This window comes from Rana temporaria, chromosome 3 (assembly GCF_905171775.1).
Source record: "Rana temporaria chromosome 3, aRanTem1.1, whole genome shotgun sequence".
Lineage (NCBI taxonomy): Eukaryota > Metazoa > Chordata > Amphibia > Anura > Ranidae > Rana > Rana temporaria.
This window is the reverse complement of record NC_053491.1, coordinates 332,538,708-332,556,582: the sequence shown is the minus strand read 5'-3', so window position 1 is coordinate 332,556,582 and position 17,875 is coordinate 332,538,708. Positions and strand designations below refer to the sequence as shown.

General features: G+C 41.0%; 1 protein-coding gene across 3 annotated transcripts in view; it reads left to right on the top strand.

Moving 5' to 3' along the window:
• CAMK2A (calcium/calmodulin dependent protein kinase II alpha) overlaps positions 1–17,875 on the top strand; it is a 303,342-nt gene that overhangs the window by 94,072 nt on the left and 191,395 nt on the right. For all 3 annotated transcript variants that reach the window (XM_040345018.1, XM_040345016.1, XM_040345017.1), the window contains exon 2: positions 11,265–11,359. In XM_040345018.1, coding sequence (XP_040200952.1) covers positions 11,265–11,359 — 95 coding nt within the window. The remainder of the gene's footprint in view (positions 1–11,264; positions 11,360–17,875) is intronic.

Here is a 17,875-nt window from a genome sequence, read left to right as displayed (position 1 = left end):
TAATGAAGTGCCAGATATACACTTCAACACAAACCAGTCACTTGATAGGTTATAGTCAAATGAGCTTTGCTCTCATACACTTGAGAATAGCCCAAGTATATTGCAGTATGCAAATAGAAAGTTTCAGTGAATCAGAGAGAAGCATCTGAGGCCCCATACACACCATAGAATCTATCCGCAGATAAATCCCATCAAATGGGTTTCAGCGGATAGATTCTATGGTGTGTACACTCCGTCGGATATCTATCCGCAGATAAATCTCCCCTGGGATGGATTTCCAGCAGATGGATATTTGCTGACATGCTCAACAAATCCATCTGCTGGAATCCATTCCAACGGATGGATCCGCTCGTCTGTACAGACTTACCGGATCCATCCGTCCAAAGGGATTCCCCGCACGCGTCGTAATGATTTGACGCATGCGTGGAATTCCTTATATGACAGCGTCGCGCCCGTCGCCGCGTCATAATAGCGGCGACGGCGCGACACGTCATCTGCAGAGGATTTCAGCGCGGATTTCAATGCGATGGTGTGTACACGCCATCGCATAGAAATCTTCTGAAATCCTCGAGAGGATTTATCCGCGGATACGGTCCGCTGGACCGTATCTGCGGATAAATCCTCTCGTGTGTATGGGGCCTGACAGATACCTCTGATTCCCACACAGGAGTGACAGTAATATAGCAAACAGTGAGCAACACAGTGCAGTAACACTTGCCTATTGTCCCTTTTCAGCCTGGATGGATACAGCAGGGGCAGGAAACAGCCTCTTAACAGGAAGAATCTGTTTGCAACAAGAACTCTATGGTAGTTACCAGGCATGAATGTAAACAACCTCACAGACAGTTTACAAAAAAAAAACACTTGCCGTACACTAATGACTAAAAAGGTTAAAGCAGTCCTTTAGGCTTATGGACCCTTTCACACAAATTTGTTTTTTGCTTGTGTTTTTGTCATCACAAAAGTAGAAGAAAGATGCTTGACCATTAAATCCTATGGAACTATTTACACCAGTCAATTATGGGGTCAGCTGTGTTTTTGACCACTTCAATACTCTCACACCCTTCCTACCCAGGCCAATTTTCAGCTTTCAGCGCTGTCACACTTTGAATGACAATTGCGCTCTCATGTAACACTGTACCCAAATTAAATTTTTTTAATTTTTTTTGAGGCAAATAGAGCTTTTTTTTGGTGGAATTTGATTCACGGCTGGGTTTTTTATATTTTGCTAAACAAATGAAGAATGACCGAACATTTAGAAAAAAAAAATGTTATATAGAATTTTGCAAATAAGTAATTTTTCTCCTTCACTGATGTGCGCTGATGAGGCTGCACTGATGGGCACTGATAGGCTGCAATGATAGGCACTGATGAGGCTACACTGACAAGGCTTCACTGATGAGGTGGCACTGATAAGATGGCACTAATAAGCTGCACTGATAAGGAGGCACTGATGAGGCTGCACTAATGGACACTGATGGGCACTGATAAGCTGCACTGATGGGGCTGCACTGATAAGTTTGTTAGCTACAGTAGTTGTTGTTTTTTTCTATTTATTTATTTATTTATGTATTTATTTATTTTTATTTATTTTTTCTGGTTTCTTTTTTTGTTTAGAATTATAAAGAACAATGTGCTGATAGCTTTGTTGTTTATCGGCTTTCCTTTCCTCACACAGAGACAGCGTGACTGGACACAGCTGATCACAAGGCAAAGCGCCGCTGTGATTGGCCCTTTACCGCGTTCTGTGATCAGCTGTGTCCCAGGGACACCTTGGTCACAGAGCATACCCAATGCGCACCCAAGCCATGCTGTAGCCGTCTTTCAGCTATATCCCGCATGCTGCATGTTTGGTGAAAAACGAAGAAGTGTGAAAGCAGCCTACACCTATTGTGCCTAAGGCCTCGTACACACCACAGGACATGTCCGATCGGAGATTTCGGGCTGATGGCTGTACACACCATCAAACCGAAATCCCCGCGGACAGAGAACGCGGTGACGTAGACGACACCGACGTTCTCTATCGCGCGAGTTCAATGCTTCCACGCATGCGTCGAATCAATTCGACGCATTCGCGGGATTTCGGTCCGCTGGTTAGACGTACTAACCAGCGGACATGTTTGACGGACAGCTCTCCAGCGGACAAGTTTCTTAGCATGCTAAGAAACTTTTGTCCGCTGGAAATCTGTCCGCTAGCCTGTACACACGATCGGATCTGTCCTCTGAAACTGGTCCGCGGACCAGTTTCAGCGGACATGTCCGGTCGTGTGTACGAGGCCTAACAGTAAATCCAGCCTCCTTTGAATGTGATATCTTCACAGTGACAAGTCATGACTGATAGAGTTCCTCCATAGCGGAATTTTTTTTTGTTTTTATGATAAAAGGTTTGCCTACTTTTCATAAGTTAAACAGATAAAACTCCATCCTCTTTAAATATGAACTTTATTAGATTTAAAACACTAAAAATATCCCCTTAAACTGTTATTGTTCATCAAAGTGTACAGCTTTCTGCTTGACACACACTATATCATTAAATTCCCAGAGGTCATGCTCTATATTCAGCATTTTCTTGAATAATATTCTTTAGGGGTAGAATGTTCTACATTTGATACAATGCATCATGTTTGAAGGTATAACACACTCTGGCAGTTTTCCTCGAGGTAACATTGACTTTGGCACAGTATGCTTAGCTTACTTCTTTTGCTGTTACATATTTATGCTGTTTACTGAAGCTGTTGTGGGACCAGAATACAATTTTTGCATTCTATATTTCAAATATTTGAGACTATGTGACATATGGTATCTGGTAGTTATGGAAGATGAATCCATGGTGGGCATCATTGATCAATGTTTCTGAGGACAGTATAAGTCACAACTGTGTAATTATGTGCTATGTAAGATTGAAATCATTATTATTTTTTACAATTGCATGACTGTTAAGAGGCATAGGTATAGAGCCATTAACACAAAATATGATGTATAAAGTCATGCGCAAACACGACACAAAGACAGGTGAAGGAGGAACTAAACTCTTTTGCCGCGTACACACGACCGTTTTTCGGGTTGTAAAAAATTACGTTTTAAGGGTCTAGAAAAAACTCCGGCCGGCGCATTTGTTTACGTCGTTTGCGTTCGGCTTTTTACGGTGTATATTTAAAGCTGCTATATGGTGGCGTACTCAATGTTCAGTATGGCCGTCGTTCCCCGCGTACAATTTTGAATTTTTTACGTTGTTTGCGTAAGTCGTTCGCAAATAGGGATTTGCGTAGAATGACGTCACCGTCGTGAGCATTGGCTTGTTCCCGGTCAATTTCGAGCATGCACACTGAGGATACCCCCACGGACGGCGCATGCGCAGTTAAAAAAAAAAACGTTGTTTACGTTGGGTCACGACGTTTTAACATAAAACACAGCCCCCATCACAGAGATTTGAATGGCGCACCATTACGCCGCCAAAGATACACTACGCTGCCGTAACTTACGGCGCAAATTCTTTGAGGATTCGAAAAAAAAGAAAAAAGTTACGGCGGCGTAGAGTATCTTAGATACGCTGCGCCCGGCGCGGAGGTACATGGATCTGCCCCTATGTTTTTTTCAACCCGATCATTAAAATGGCCTTGCCTACCCACGATCGTGAAAAAAAATGCTCTAGCAACACGTACGGCGGTACTATAAAGGATGCCCCATCCCCACCCTGCCTCTTGGATGGCGCCACCCTTAGGGTTGCTTTTGCTGATTTCCTGTTAGTAAAAGACGATTCGTGCTTTTCAGTCTGTTACTGCGTGATGAATGTTCTTACTCCATTACGAATGGTAGTTTTACCAGAACGAGCGCTCCCGTCTCATAACTTGCTTCTGAGCATGCACGTTTTTTTCACGTGGTTAAAGCCCACACACGACCTTTTTTTACAACCTTAAAAACGACAATGTTAAAAACGTTGTGAAAAAATAGAGCATGTTCGAAATTTTTAATGGCCATTTTTTAGATTGTGAAAAATGCTCTGGAGCCCACACACGATCGTTTTTAATGACATGAAAAAAAATTCATTTTTTACAACCCGAAAAACGGTCATGTGTTCATGGCATAAGGCTGTGTCTGGGGAAAAAGCAGATAGATGGAAAAGGACTAGCTATCAGTATTATCTGTGGTCACCCTGTAGGCAGGTGGAAGAGCGAGTCCCCAGAGGGTTAACTTTATGATATCCCCTGTGGGCCGGCAGCCATTGCACTGCCCTCTACCTTTATGGGTGAAGGAATCTAGTTCAGGCTATTGGGAGGAAAGCAGCAGAACAGACAAGGTGATCTTGTAAGTGTGGACGAGCTCCCCTGGAGCTTAGGGAGGAGGCTCTGGAGCAGAGGAGGCCTAATTCATGGGACTAGAACTCCATGGGACACAAGTGAGTACAGCACAGCATGGAAATGCTCCTGTTAACCATGTGAAATAGTGGGACAGTTACAAGAACAGTTACTAAACCATTCCCAAGAAATTGGAAGTTGGACGTGTGATACTCTGAATCTATTAACATGTACTGAATTGTTGTGTGGGACATGTAAGGGGTTAATTTCAGACAGGATACGTCTGCTCTCCCGTCCAACCTGGGATGCTTACTATAAGAACTTGGGAATAGGGTCATAACACACCATAATAATGCAGATCAAATTCAAAGATGTATTCATTGTAAGGAGGGGGCATATTGGTAGAGGCAGGGTGGGGAGGGGGCATATTGGTAGAGGCAGGATGGGGAGGGGGCATATTGGTAGAGGCAGGGTGGGGAGGGGGCATTTGGTAGAGGCAGGGTGGGGAGGGGGAATATTGGTAGAGGCAGGATGTGGAGGGGGCATATTGGTAGGGGCAGGATGGGGAGGGGGCTTATTGGTAGAGGCAGGGTGGGGAGGGGGCATATTGGAAGAGGCAGGATGGTGAGGGGGCATATTGGTAGAGGCAGGGTGGGGAGGGGGCATTTGGTAGAGGCAGGGTGGGGAGGGGGCATATTGGTAGAGGCAGGATGGGGAGGGGGCATATTGGTAGAGGCAGGGTGGGGAGGGGGCATATTGGAAGAGGCAGGGTGGGGAGAGGGCATATTGGTAGAGGCAGGATGGGGAGGGGGCATATTGGTAGAGGCAGGGTGGGGATGGGGCATATTGGAAGAGGCAGGGTGGGGAGGGGGCATAATGGCTGAACTATTGGCTATTAATAGTTTAATATAGTTCGAGCTGTGATGGCTGAACTATTGTTATAAATTTAGTACGATGGTTATATGAAAATCTTTTATTGATAAATTGGTTTATTATTATGCCAATAATAAAGGACCATGGCCATTTTTATCCATACTACAGTTTGTGTGTATTTATTTATTATTAAAAATGTAATATATATGTTTTCAGCCTCTGGTCCCAGAAACTTTCCAGCCCTCCTGCCCTACATGTTTGATTTTGATAATGGGGGGTGTGTGTGTTGTCGTTATTTTATATGTTTTACTTTTACAAGGTATGCGGTTGGGTCTTTGGAGGCATTGTTAAACAGACTTCTGGAATTTGATGGGTTGGGACACATCTGACGTATGGGTCCCCGGTGAATACCAATTATGGTGGATTAACTGGAAAGTTAGAATGGTATATCTGCTGAAGGTGCTCATCCCCGAGTCGGTGCAATGTGGCAGGGACCAGGCATAGTATTTAAGCAGATATAAGGTAAAAAGATTTTATAGGTAGTGCCTCCAAGGATCGTCAGCCAAAGAAGATTATGCCTTGTTTTGGTTATATTGTTAAATTATCTTTTACTTTAATAAAGGGGCCATACAACAACCAGTTTTCCCAACCTTTGGTGTCAGACAAATTTTTGGTAGTTATAGTGGGGGGATATGAGAGGGGTGTATAGTAGGTGGTACACAGCATACATATGGGTTACCTTTTCATGTCCCTGGCCGCTTTGTTCCCAGTTGCCTTTCCTCCTCCATGCTCATGGGTAGCTCCCAGTCCCTGATGCACTTCCTTCTTCCTATATGCACTGGTGGTGAGGGTAAAAGCCCAGGACAATGATGCATCCTCATTCTTTCACTTTCTTCTACCACCCTATCTAATCAAACAGCAGGTGACAGAGGAATGATCTAGGATCATAAGAAGGGCCGGGCTCTGTGGCTCCCACAGCTTGAAGTGACTGCCAGCCAGGGCTACACATGTCTGAATCAAAATAAAGCTCATCTACTACGTTAGCTTTACTCCACCAGACAAATGCTCCATTATATTGTTGTATTTATTACCTAGTCAAATTGTATCAAAGGATTACTGAACATTTGACAAACAACAAAATGTGACCACTATAGAGAAATTACTCCCCCTGGGTATCCTCTGGATTATTTTAAAATGAATAAACAGACAAGCATAAACAACATTTGTCATTCAATTGGCTGGAAAATTCTACCTATCAATTTCAGCTTTGAAAGATGAATTTTCTCAGTCTTCACTACTATTTTGAATGATAGAAAAATGTATGTTGTTGATAAAGTTTTCTAGTAAAAAGACACATATGTATTGCAAAATGCAGACACTTGCATAATGCTAATGCACAATGCATATTGCTAATGAATCAATATTTGTACGTATGTTAGTGCTGCTGATATAATTATGTTATAGGTGTTAGGTCTGTTGTGCTATAATTATTTTCCTATATCTTTAGGGGGCAACAAAGACATTTCTACTTTCAGATACACTTATCATCCAAGTGGATGGTTTAGTAAGAGCTTTCCAAGCTCAACTTACCGACCAGCCTGCGATCAACCAAATTGACCTGTACAACAGTATGCGTTAAAAACAGGGGTTTAGTTGCACACATTTGCAAATACATGCGTAAGCCACAGAGCCCCATTTTCTATGGACCTAAACTCTAATTTGTGAGTTTCCAACAATGGAAGCACATGCATTTAGATGACAGGTGTAGGGCAGATAAACCTGAAGGGAGCCCACTCCTTCTTAAAGGTGCAGGGGCACACTGAACACCCAGCCCATAGCACTATGGCAGCAAGGGTGTCAATGCATCGCCTGGCCAATATAATTCATAGTAAAAACAAGTGGTTACTGCCCCCACCTGTAACTGGTCCCTGCCGCAAAGGAGCATTGGAAAGGCAATGCATATGAAAAAAAAAGGAAGAGATTTCCAAGCTCAGTTTACCAACCAGCCTGCGACCAACCAAACTGACCTGTCCAACAATATGCGTTAAAAACAGGGGTTAAGTTGCACACATTTGCAAATACATGCGTAAGCCACAGAGCCCTGGCAAGGCACCCCATTTTCTGTGGACCTATTATTAAAAAGCAATCCTTGATCACCAGTCACGCTTTCTCTTCTGCTTTACATTTGATATTGCTTGGAGAATGAATGGTGTGTATTAGGAGTTGCATTCATAGTATTTGACCTGTGTTGTGCTATGTGAGATTAACAGTACATGAACAAAGCACTCATTCTACTTTGTATGAAACTAAGAGGTCACATCTGTTCAGTGAGTTGGGCCCCATAGGGGGGCTGCCATCCTTTTAGGAGGTGGAGTGGATACACACCTTTTGAGTGAGGAGTGTTTATTTGTTTCACAGATTGGCATAGACTGGCAGCATTAGGCCTCGTACACACGATAGGATCGCCAGAGGAGAACGGTCTGAATGACCGTTTTCATCAGTCCAAACCGATCGTGTGTAGGCCCCATAGGTTATTTAACCTTCAGTCAAAAAAAATGAGAACTTGCTTTAAAATTGAACCGATGGACGCCTAACCAATAGGTCAAAACCGATCGTTAGTATGCAAAAGCATCGGTTAAAAACCCATGCTCAGAATCAAGTGGACGCATGCTTGGAAGCATTGAACTTCGTTTTTTTCAGCGCGTCGTTGTGTTTTACGCCACCGTGTTCTGACACAATCGTTTTTTTAACTGATGTTGTGTACGCACGACGGACCATCAGTCAGCTTCATCGGTTAACTTAAGTCAACTGTACTTCAGACCGTTTTCATCGGATGGACTGATCGTGTGTACGAGGCTTTAGAGTCGGTGTAAATTGTAAATTCAGGGGATTATAGTGGATTATATTATTTTCACTTTATGTTATTTATAAGATTGTTTTTTATATATATTTTTATAAGGAATTATTTTGTAGCGCTATATTTATTCATTAATTTTCGTCCATCTTTTGAGGTATGTCTACAGCAGTGTAAATTCAGGGGACTGTATTGATTATAGTGGATTACTGTATATTGTTTGCACTTTGCAATTTATGTTATTTATAAGATGTATTATATTTTTTTATGTTTATTATTTTGTAGCGCTATATTTATTAATTTATTCTCTGTCATCCTTTGGGGTATATCTACAGCAGATTGGGATTGGAGGTACCGTATTTATCGGCGTATAACACGCACAGGCATATAACACACACCCTAACTTTAAGAGGGAAGTTTAAGGAAAAAAACTTTCCACAGCCCCCTGCGTATAACACGCAGACACAGTTTACCCTCTATTTTCAGGGTAAAAAAGTGAGTGTTATACGCCAATAAATACAGTATATACAGTATATGGCACATAGTATTGCTCTGTAGTGTTGTGTATATATAGGATTTATATATTGTTAGGACAGTACAGTGATGTTTAGCATGCATGAACCTAACATGGAAAGATGCTAGATGCTAGATCCACTATAACTAGTGTAGTCGTTTTTACAACATACAGATGGTTGGTATAAGTACAGTTACATCCCTCAGGTTATAAAACAAAAATCATTAACTATTAACTAAATGTGGTAATATCAATGAACAATGAACACTAGGCAATAAATTAATTGCTAATATAATCCAGGAAACTTTGCAGATCCGATAAAGTCAGGGAGAACCAGCAGACTTTAATTTGAGTTTTATATAAACCACTGCTGCCAGAATTAGCAGGATTTTTCTAGCTGGGACCACAGCCTTTCCCTCAAGATTCATTGCTGTGCAACTTCTACCTCTGAAAGCTCCAGAAGGTGGTGCTTGGAACCCAGGGACTTGTGGTTTGCATTTTCATAGGCTCAAAAATTCAGGTTCTATCCGAAGAGAAACATGTAGCATACAGCATATGTAGGCATGGTAGATGGGCAGCCAGAACCATACAAATGTTTAGGTAAAAATTAGAGCAGCTCAGGGGTTAGGCCTAAACTTTTCAAGAAAAATATGCTGCTACCAAGGAATCCAGCATTGGTTTGCCCACCATGGCACTATGTTATCCCAACCTTGCCTGGATTTTAACTTACACTAAGAAGAAAAGAAAAGTGTGGCCCACACAAATTGTTTTGTAAATAATTCACAAACGTCGAAGAACACCAAATAATACCTTGACCTGTTTCAACCTAAGCCTAGGTTCACACTGCTGCGAATTCAAAATCGCGGTAAAATGCGCGATTACCGCGATTTCGCGGCTGCGATTTTGCCGCGATTCTGCCGCGATTTTGGCCGCAATTTAATGTAAATCGCGTCCCGAAATCGCAAAAAGTAGTACAGGAACTACTTTTTGAAATCGCAGATGCGGCGTCGCACTTATTAGGACAGTGCCATTGCCGACAATTGCCGCCGATTTGAGATGCGATTTGACATGTCAAATCGCATCTCAAATCGTTCCAAATCGTACCCAGTGTGAACCAGGGCTAAAAGTGCTAAATTAGATGTCTAGGATAGATTTATGATTAAAGAGTAAGTCCAGCCTCCAACCAGGCTCCCCCAGTATGTTTCCACCCCCCCCCCTAAGTACCTCCTTTCCACTTTTGCCTTTATTTCATTTTTGTTTACAACTTTTTTACAGCAGTCTTTGGTCTGGTCAGGGGATGCCACTTGTCGCTATCCTCCAGTGGGGGCCAGGTTCTGAATACTGCAGCATTTCCTGTGAGTTAATGCCATCATTCTGCCTGAAAGAGGTCCAGCACTGGATGTCAGAGCATCAGCAAAAGTTTTTTTTTATTAACTAGTCTTGGGAATTGCTTTAAACAAATGATTATGATGGTGTTGGGCTTAAAGAGGAAGTAAACCCCCCAAAAAAATTCCTAGCTCATTATGTGGCACTTACCTGAGATCGAAGGGCTCCTCGTTCCCCTCCGCAGCCATCTCTCCTCCGAGTGCCTTTCCGGTATTGCCGTTCCAGCGCTGTGATTGTCCGGAGTGGCGATGACGTCACACGCATGCACGCGGGTCCCGGCATTTTCACATTCAGAAAATCGGCACGCTCAGTGCGCCTGCGCCTTTGTCTACGGGGTGCATGCGCATCGGTGCAGTGTTTTCTGCAAATATCTCCTTAACCATGTAGGTTAAGGAGCTATTTCATGCACCGACAGGTAAGCCTTAATCTAGGCTTACCTGCAGGTGCAAGTTGTGTGTTTGGGTTTACAACCACTTTAACTCCTTTTAGAGTAAAACACCTCAAGGCATTATCTGAAACCAGTTGATGTTTGTGTCTAACTAACAATAAACATTCTGATTTCTGCATGTACCATTTATTTTCTTCAAACTTAAGAGGTAGGTCTTGTCCTATGAGGTAGATTAAATTCCCTTTTCATCTTTAACTTTCGTGTACTTGACAAATTCAAGTGAAAATCAAGGTAATTGTTTTTATCTATACTCGATCAGCGCATCTTACCATTTATTTATCACTCTACAGCTATCATTCTTGATATATCAGGCACTAAATCTCAGTTCAGATCAGGGTAACAATGCCTTTGGGCTGTGGAGGTAACACTACAATATACTATACTATATAATATAGTGATTCTGCCTCTTCTGCTCACGGTATACACTAGAGATAGAAATCTCCTGTGACATCAGAACTTCTCCTATAATAAATGCTCACTAGATACTAGATGCTAGACTAAATCTTATATTAGGGCAGTGGTGCCAAACAGGGGAGGCCTCTTGGCATGATCTGCTCTGCTGAAAGTGGTCTTTTGGACCACTTTACAAGTTCACTTTTATCAATGAATGGGTCAGAGCAAGGGGAGGGTCAGGTTGGATTGCCCAAATTTATGTTAGGACTTAATCCAGCCCAATGGTAACCGCAACGTTTCTTGACACGGTTTGCCATCACAAGATGTATTTTAAGATTTTTTTTTTACCACCAAACAACAATACTTCTGCAATGTAATTTGTCTACAGTACAATCAATTAACTCTTACATTTAACTTTAATAATCATTCTGATTTGTGCATGTTAAAGAAAATCACTAAATGAAGAAATCCATTGACTTTTCTGTCTCTTTTTTTTCCCAGGGGAGCTTTCTCCATTGTCCGTAGATGCGTGAAAGTTTTATCTGGGCAAGAGTATGCAGCAAAAATCATTAACACCAAGAAGCTTTCAGCTCGAGGTGAGTGCAGGCTGACAACCTTTATTTCTTTCCAGCTGCCCTTGCCTGATAAGGTCACAGCTCCATATGGAATAAATCTAGATCTTATCTGTGTAAAGAAATTAAAAACCTATCTGTACTGGATAGAGAAGGCCAGGGGTGTCATGATGTTGTGTAAAATAAATAGTAAGAGGAAAAGACAATAGGAAAGGAAGTATAGTTATTAATAATACAAAGAATAACATGTTATCTACTAAATAACAAACACAAGACAAATCCCATATACATAGATGACTATATAAAACACATTTTTATTTAAAACATATTGCACAGCATCTATTAAAACACAATATAAAACTTCATAAAATTGTTTTGTGATTAACATCTATTGGGTACAATTTCCTCAATAAACTGACGTGTTTCAAAATTGCGTTCTTCCTCAGGTGTGCAGAGAATATGTAGAGAAACCCCCATAGATCACATGACAGGAAGCTAAAAAAAACACAGTTCAACCATTGTCTCCCTTAACAGGATCTATGGGTACCATGATGCCGCGTAAACACCATCACTTTATGTGATGAAAAAAAACGACGTTTTAAATCATGAAATAAAACGATGTTTTTGAAACTTCATTTTCAAAAACGACGTTGCCTACACACCATTGTTTTTTCAAAATGCTCTAGCAAAGCGTGGTTACGTTCAGCACTCTTTTCCATTGAAGCTAGCTTCATAACTTGCTTCTGAGCATGCGCGGGTTTAAAAACGTTGTTTTAAACGTTGTTTTGCCCACACACTATCATTTTAATTGACACAAAAAACGACATTTTGAAAAACGACACAATTATTTTTTTGTCGTTTTTCACAAGACATAAAACGAAGTTTTCCCCCACACACAGTCATTTTAATTGACGTTTTTCAAAACGCCGTTTTTTTTCCATCACATAAAGTGATGGTGTGTACGCGGCATTACAGATGTTTAAGAAGTAGTTTACCACTCACATAAACCATAGGTGCCAAGCTAGACACTAGAGCAGACTTAACTCATTCAGAGTATGCACTGCCAGCAAGAGATCCACAAACAAAATTATATACCAGGAGCATCAATCCAAAGGGACATTTTGGACTGATGTCTCTTCTGTGCAGTAAGTGTGTATCCTATTCTCCCTGTTGGTGTTCTTACCATGCCTTTCCTTTGCAGTGTGTATAGCTGATCTTCTTTGGTGAAGTTTTTGTCCTGTGTCTTCTTTGTAGCGAGTGTGTATCCTGCCTTCTTTGTTGGAGTTCTCCTTCTGTCTCTTCTTTGTAGCGAGTGTGTATCCTGCCTTCTTTGTTGGAGTTCTCCTTCTGTCTCTTCTTTGTAGTGTGTGTGTGTATATTATATTCTCCCTGTTGGAGTTCTCCTTCTGTCTCTACTTTGTAGTTGGTGTGTATATTATATTCTCCCTGTTGGAGTTCTCCTTATGTCTCTTCTTTGCAGTGAGTGTGTATCACATTCTCCCTGTTGGTTCTCTCACTATGTATCTACTTTGCAATGTGTGTATCCTATCTTCTTTGTTGGAGTTTTCCACATGTCTCTATTTTGAAGAGTTCTCTTCCGTAGGCTACAGGCTTACATGTTAGTAAACCAGGGGTAGCCTATATCCATTACACTCTGCACCAGGCTCTTCTGGCTCTAGTCTATATAGGGTGCACTCACTCCACCTACTATACTCATCTATGGGAGGGACCACACTAAAAGGGGTACTAACCCCTATTTACATGTGAGTATCCTCATATTCTTGTTGAGCTCTACACCTTTCCCTAATTTGAAGTGTGTGTGTATCCTAGTGGACTTGTTGGAGTTCTCCCCTTTGTCTCTACTTTGTGATGTGTGCATCCTATGGTTCTCATTTAAGGTTCTCCTCCTGTCTCTATTTTGTATTGTGTGTATTCATTCTCCTTGTTGGAGTTCTCCTCCTGTCTCTACTTTGTAGTGTGTGTATCCGTTCTTGTTGGAGCTCTCCTCCTGTCTCCATTTTGTAGCGTGCATATCCATTCTCCTTGTTGGAGTTTTTCTTCTGTCTCTAATTTTTGAGGTGTGTGTGTATCCTATCCTCCTAGTTGGAGTTCTCCTCCTGTCTTTACTTTGTAGCTTGTGTGTATTTGTGTGTGTCCTACTTTCCGTCTAGCATTCTCTTATCTTAGATTTGTAATGTATGTTTTCTGTCTTTCTTGTTAAAGTTTTCTTCCTGTCTCTAATTTGGAAAGTATATACGTAGCATACCCCTCTAGCTGGAGTGTTTGTAATCTACCCTTTTGAAAGTTACCCCTCTGTTTCCACACTATTCAGTTCTCCTTCTATCTCATTGTTGTGTTACTATAATTACTTGGTACACCCTACCCCTACATTGTACTGTTTAAATCATATCTGCACTGTCATTTGGTGTCATATTATGTAGGCACCCTTTTTGTCATTGATTTTAGGCATTTTTTTATTTTTTATTATCTCATTGTATACGTTGTACTTTTATCTTATCATTTACTGTGTTTCTGTGAAAATAAGCCCGGGTCTTATATTAATTTTGGCAACAAAAGACACAGTAGGGCTCATTTTCGGGGTAAGGCTTGCCATGCAATGTGCTGTCTCCCCCCCTCTCCCTCCCTGCCTGTCAGGAATCCCTAGTGTAAACAGAGTAAAAGTGGTTGTAAAATCCTAGAATCCTCTCTGTTACAGTAGTATATAATGTAAAATGTGTGTTTCTGTAATCTAATTGTGTCAAATACATTCTTATAGCGCCAATATCCCACACTGACAACTGGAAGAAGAGGTGAAGCATTTGACACAGTTCCCCATTAGTTATGAAGAAAGGCTGCGAGCACTGAACTTATTTTCTCTGGTGAAGAGATGCTTGAGAGGGAATATGATTTCAATTTACAAATAGCATACTGGTGACCCCACAATAGGGATAAAACTTTTTTGCGGAAGGGAGTTTAATAAAACACATGATGACTAAAAAGAGGTTTAGCTTTAAACTGCCTAGAGGGTTCTTTACTGTAGGAGCGGCAAGGATGTGGAATTCCCTTCCACAGGCGGTGGTTTCAGCAGGGGGGCATCGATAGTTTCAAAAAACTATTGGATAAGCACCTGAATGACCGCAACATACAGGGATATACAATGTAATACTGACATATAATCACACACATAGGTTGGACTTGATGGACGTGTGTCTTTTTTCAACCTCATCTACTATGTAACTATGTAGGAGAGCAGCGGGAGGTCAATTCAGCACCAAGCGGCGCTGTACCGATGGTATTTGACACAATTAAATTACAGAAACACACACATTTTACATTATATACTACTGTAATAGAGAGGATTTTACAACCGCTTTAAACTAGGGCTTATATTGCAACCCTCCCGAAAATCCCAGTAGGTCTTCTTTTCAGGGTAGGTCTTATTTTTGGGGAAACACGGTAGCTTAATTTGATGTTTTTTAGTATTTATCTCAACTGTGATCTTATGTATTTTAATTACATTTAAATACAGTTATTTTAGTGTATTTAACAAGATATATGGGGTTTATAGAATTGTGAAATTTTAACAGGCTCTGTGAAAGTTATTTGCATTAAATTGATCCCATTAAAATGCATATCATAAAAACGGCTGTATGAGGGGACAATATAAAGAAACTATTAAGAAATCTTTGGGTTCTTCTCAAAGTGTAATGACAAATAACACAGTATTCTTTAGTCCTAAAACCCAACCTAATCTCCAATACCTCTCACAAATCTTTTTTTAACTATTTCATTCAGGAATGAAATATAAAATAAGTTAAAAATTTAGGATTCTTCTCACACATGATTATTTTATTTCAACTTCTACAAGGCTGTGTGGTGACCAGACACATCTTCATGCCAGGAGTGTTATACCGTAAAACACACTATTCTGAAGTCTAACATTGAAGATTAAAGCACTTCAACTAAAGCATTTTGCTGATGAGAATCTCTGATCCCTAAGAAAGAACATTCTGTTTCTGCTCGTTCAGGTAAAACTACCATTCATAATGGAGTAAGCACATTCATCACGCTGTAACAGACAAAAAAGCGCAAATCGTCTTTTACCAACAAGGAATCAGCTAAAAGCAGCCCAAAGGCGAATAGAACTTCCCCTTCAGAGTGCCGTTGTACGTGTTGTACGTCACCGCGCTTTGTTCATCATTTTTTAAAAACGTGCCGAAAAACGACCGTGTGTACGCGGCATAAGTCTTTGAAGTGGATACTCAGTATATGTGGAGGGGGAGAGTGGAAGAGGGGAGACCTGTATAGATTACTTTACACACACACACATCCCTGTTCTGCCTCTCTCGCGCCTGCCTGCTATCCCGCTTAAAGGAGCCGATGTACCAGGGGTCAAGTCCTGGGGGAAAAAGTGTGGGAACTCCCCCATCCACTCCCCCACCAAAATAAAAATAAAATGATACGCTCATATGCATAATTACTAAACCGCATGTTTTTTCTAAAGCAAGTTCTTTCTAAATCCCGCGATAACTCGCGGCAGACCTCTGCAATGTCTCCTGGGAACAATGACAAAAGCTCCCAGGAGACATTGCGGCATCGAGGAAGTGACGGAATACCCGCACACTACCTGATGAATCCATATACAGGAAGCGGCCAGTAACATAAAGGATGACTAAGGTTCGCCTGCCTCTGACAGTGACTCGAGCTGGGCATCGCCGCTTAGTGAAGGATTGGCTCGGGCGGCTCGGCTGCCCTCAGCTGCTCTAGTCCTGCAATAGGAACTGCGTTCCTGCTGTGAAAAAAGTGCAGGAACTCCGTTCCCATGCGTTCCCGCAGGACTTGAGCCCTGCGATGTACAGCTACGACGGCTCACATAATTGTGCCTACCTGCTGCAGTATAATGATGGCAGCTGATCAGCAAGTGGATAATGGATGTCTTATCCACATGCTTTGGCGCTGTGCAAAGCTTCATCGATATTGGGCAAAAATATTTATAACCCTAAACTCATTATGCTCCACTGAGATATCAGGAACGCCCAAATTTTCACTATTGGGAATAATCCCTGACGGAGCCTTACCAGTAGAGATGCATACTATGTAGATAAGATCCTTAAATTTAGCATGTAAAGTTATTTTACAAAAATGGTCATCGTTTGATCCTCCAACCCATAAACAAAGTGGTGAGAAACTTAACTACATAATTAAAAGAGAAAAATGAACATACAAGCATAGAGGTACACCCCAAATGGTTATGTTGGATAGAACCTAGTAATCAACTACGGTATATGACGGTCTACCCAGTGAAGAGGAGTGAAGGCAGAGGAGGTAGTTAAGAGCAAAGAGCAGAGGTGGAGGGGTAGAAGAGAAAAAATGAGTACGTAAAACAGAGATAATTTGATGCTGCCTAGAGGAGGTTGCCAAAGTACGATGATTGATATCAGTGGCGAAGAATTTGACATGTAAAATGTATTCATGTCTCTACAGTATATAATATTATGTTCTGTTTATTAGTCCGAGAGGTTCAAGGTTTGTTTGTTTTGTGTGTTTTTTCTATTTTTGATAATGTAAGGATTAATTTGCCATAATCTGTGTAATTGGATGTATTTTCTTCTTCTTTGGGGATTACTTATCCCTATAATTATATAAATGTGGCTATTTGTTTGTATGTAATGTTTAATAATAAAAAGAAAAAGGAAAATATTTGATATAAAAAAGAAAGCTAATAAGGAGGCTGGAGGACCTCAGGTATGAGAAACTACTCCAAACATTAAACTTATTCTCCCTGAAGAAGTGACACTTAATGGGATATGATAACAATATACATCTACTTAAATGAAGATACTAGCATTGGTAGGGGGGACATTTTAATTTAAAAGTCTCTAAAAAAAAAAAAAGACAAACAGCCACACAATGAAGTTGCATCAAAAGAGTTCAATCTTAAACTGCGAAAAAGGGTTCTTTACTGTAGAGTGGTAAGGATGTGGAACTCCGTTCCGCAGTTGGTGGTATTAGTGGGGCATTCAAATATGCTCAAAAAACTAGATGTATTTCTTATCGAACACAATGTACACGGATAAGCAACACAGTAGTCATACACACTCAGGTTGAATTGGATGGACTGGTATCTTATTTAACCTTACAACTATGTACCTATATTAACAATTTTTACCCTGATCCTGACAATGCCCTAAATGCTGAAGACCCAGTGAACTAGTATCTAAAACGTGTCCCTTAAATTAACTTAGATTAGATTAGTGTTTATGCCCATAAACACCTATGGCCATGGAGGCAACCTTGCCCCACCATGACCTACCAAATCACTTATCTTCTTTACCCCCACCTCTTCCAAATCGTCATCGTTGTATTCCTCTGGTATTGTCAGAAGCAACATAATGCAACCTGCAGATAGTAAACACAACCAAAAATCAGCATAACCAAACTTGTGGAAGATAAAATTGTATCCCTACTCTCAAAACGATACACTTACAGCACCTAATTGGCATAAACCAAAACTAGGAAGGGTGAGTGGTACAGATTTGA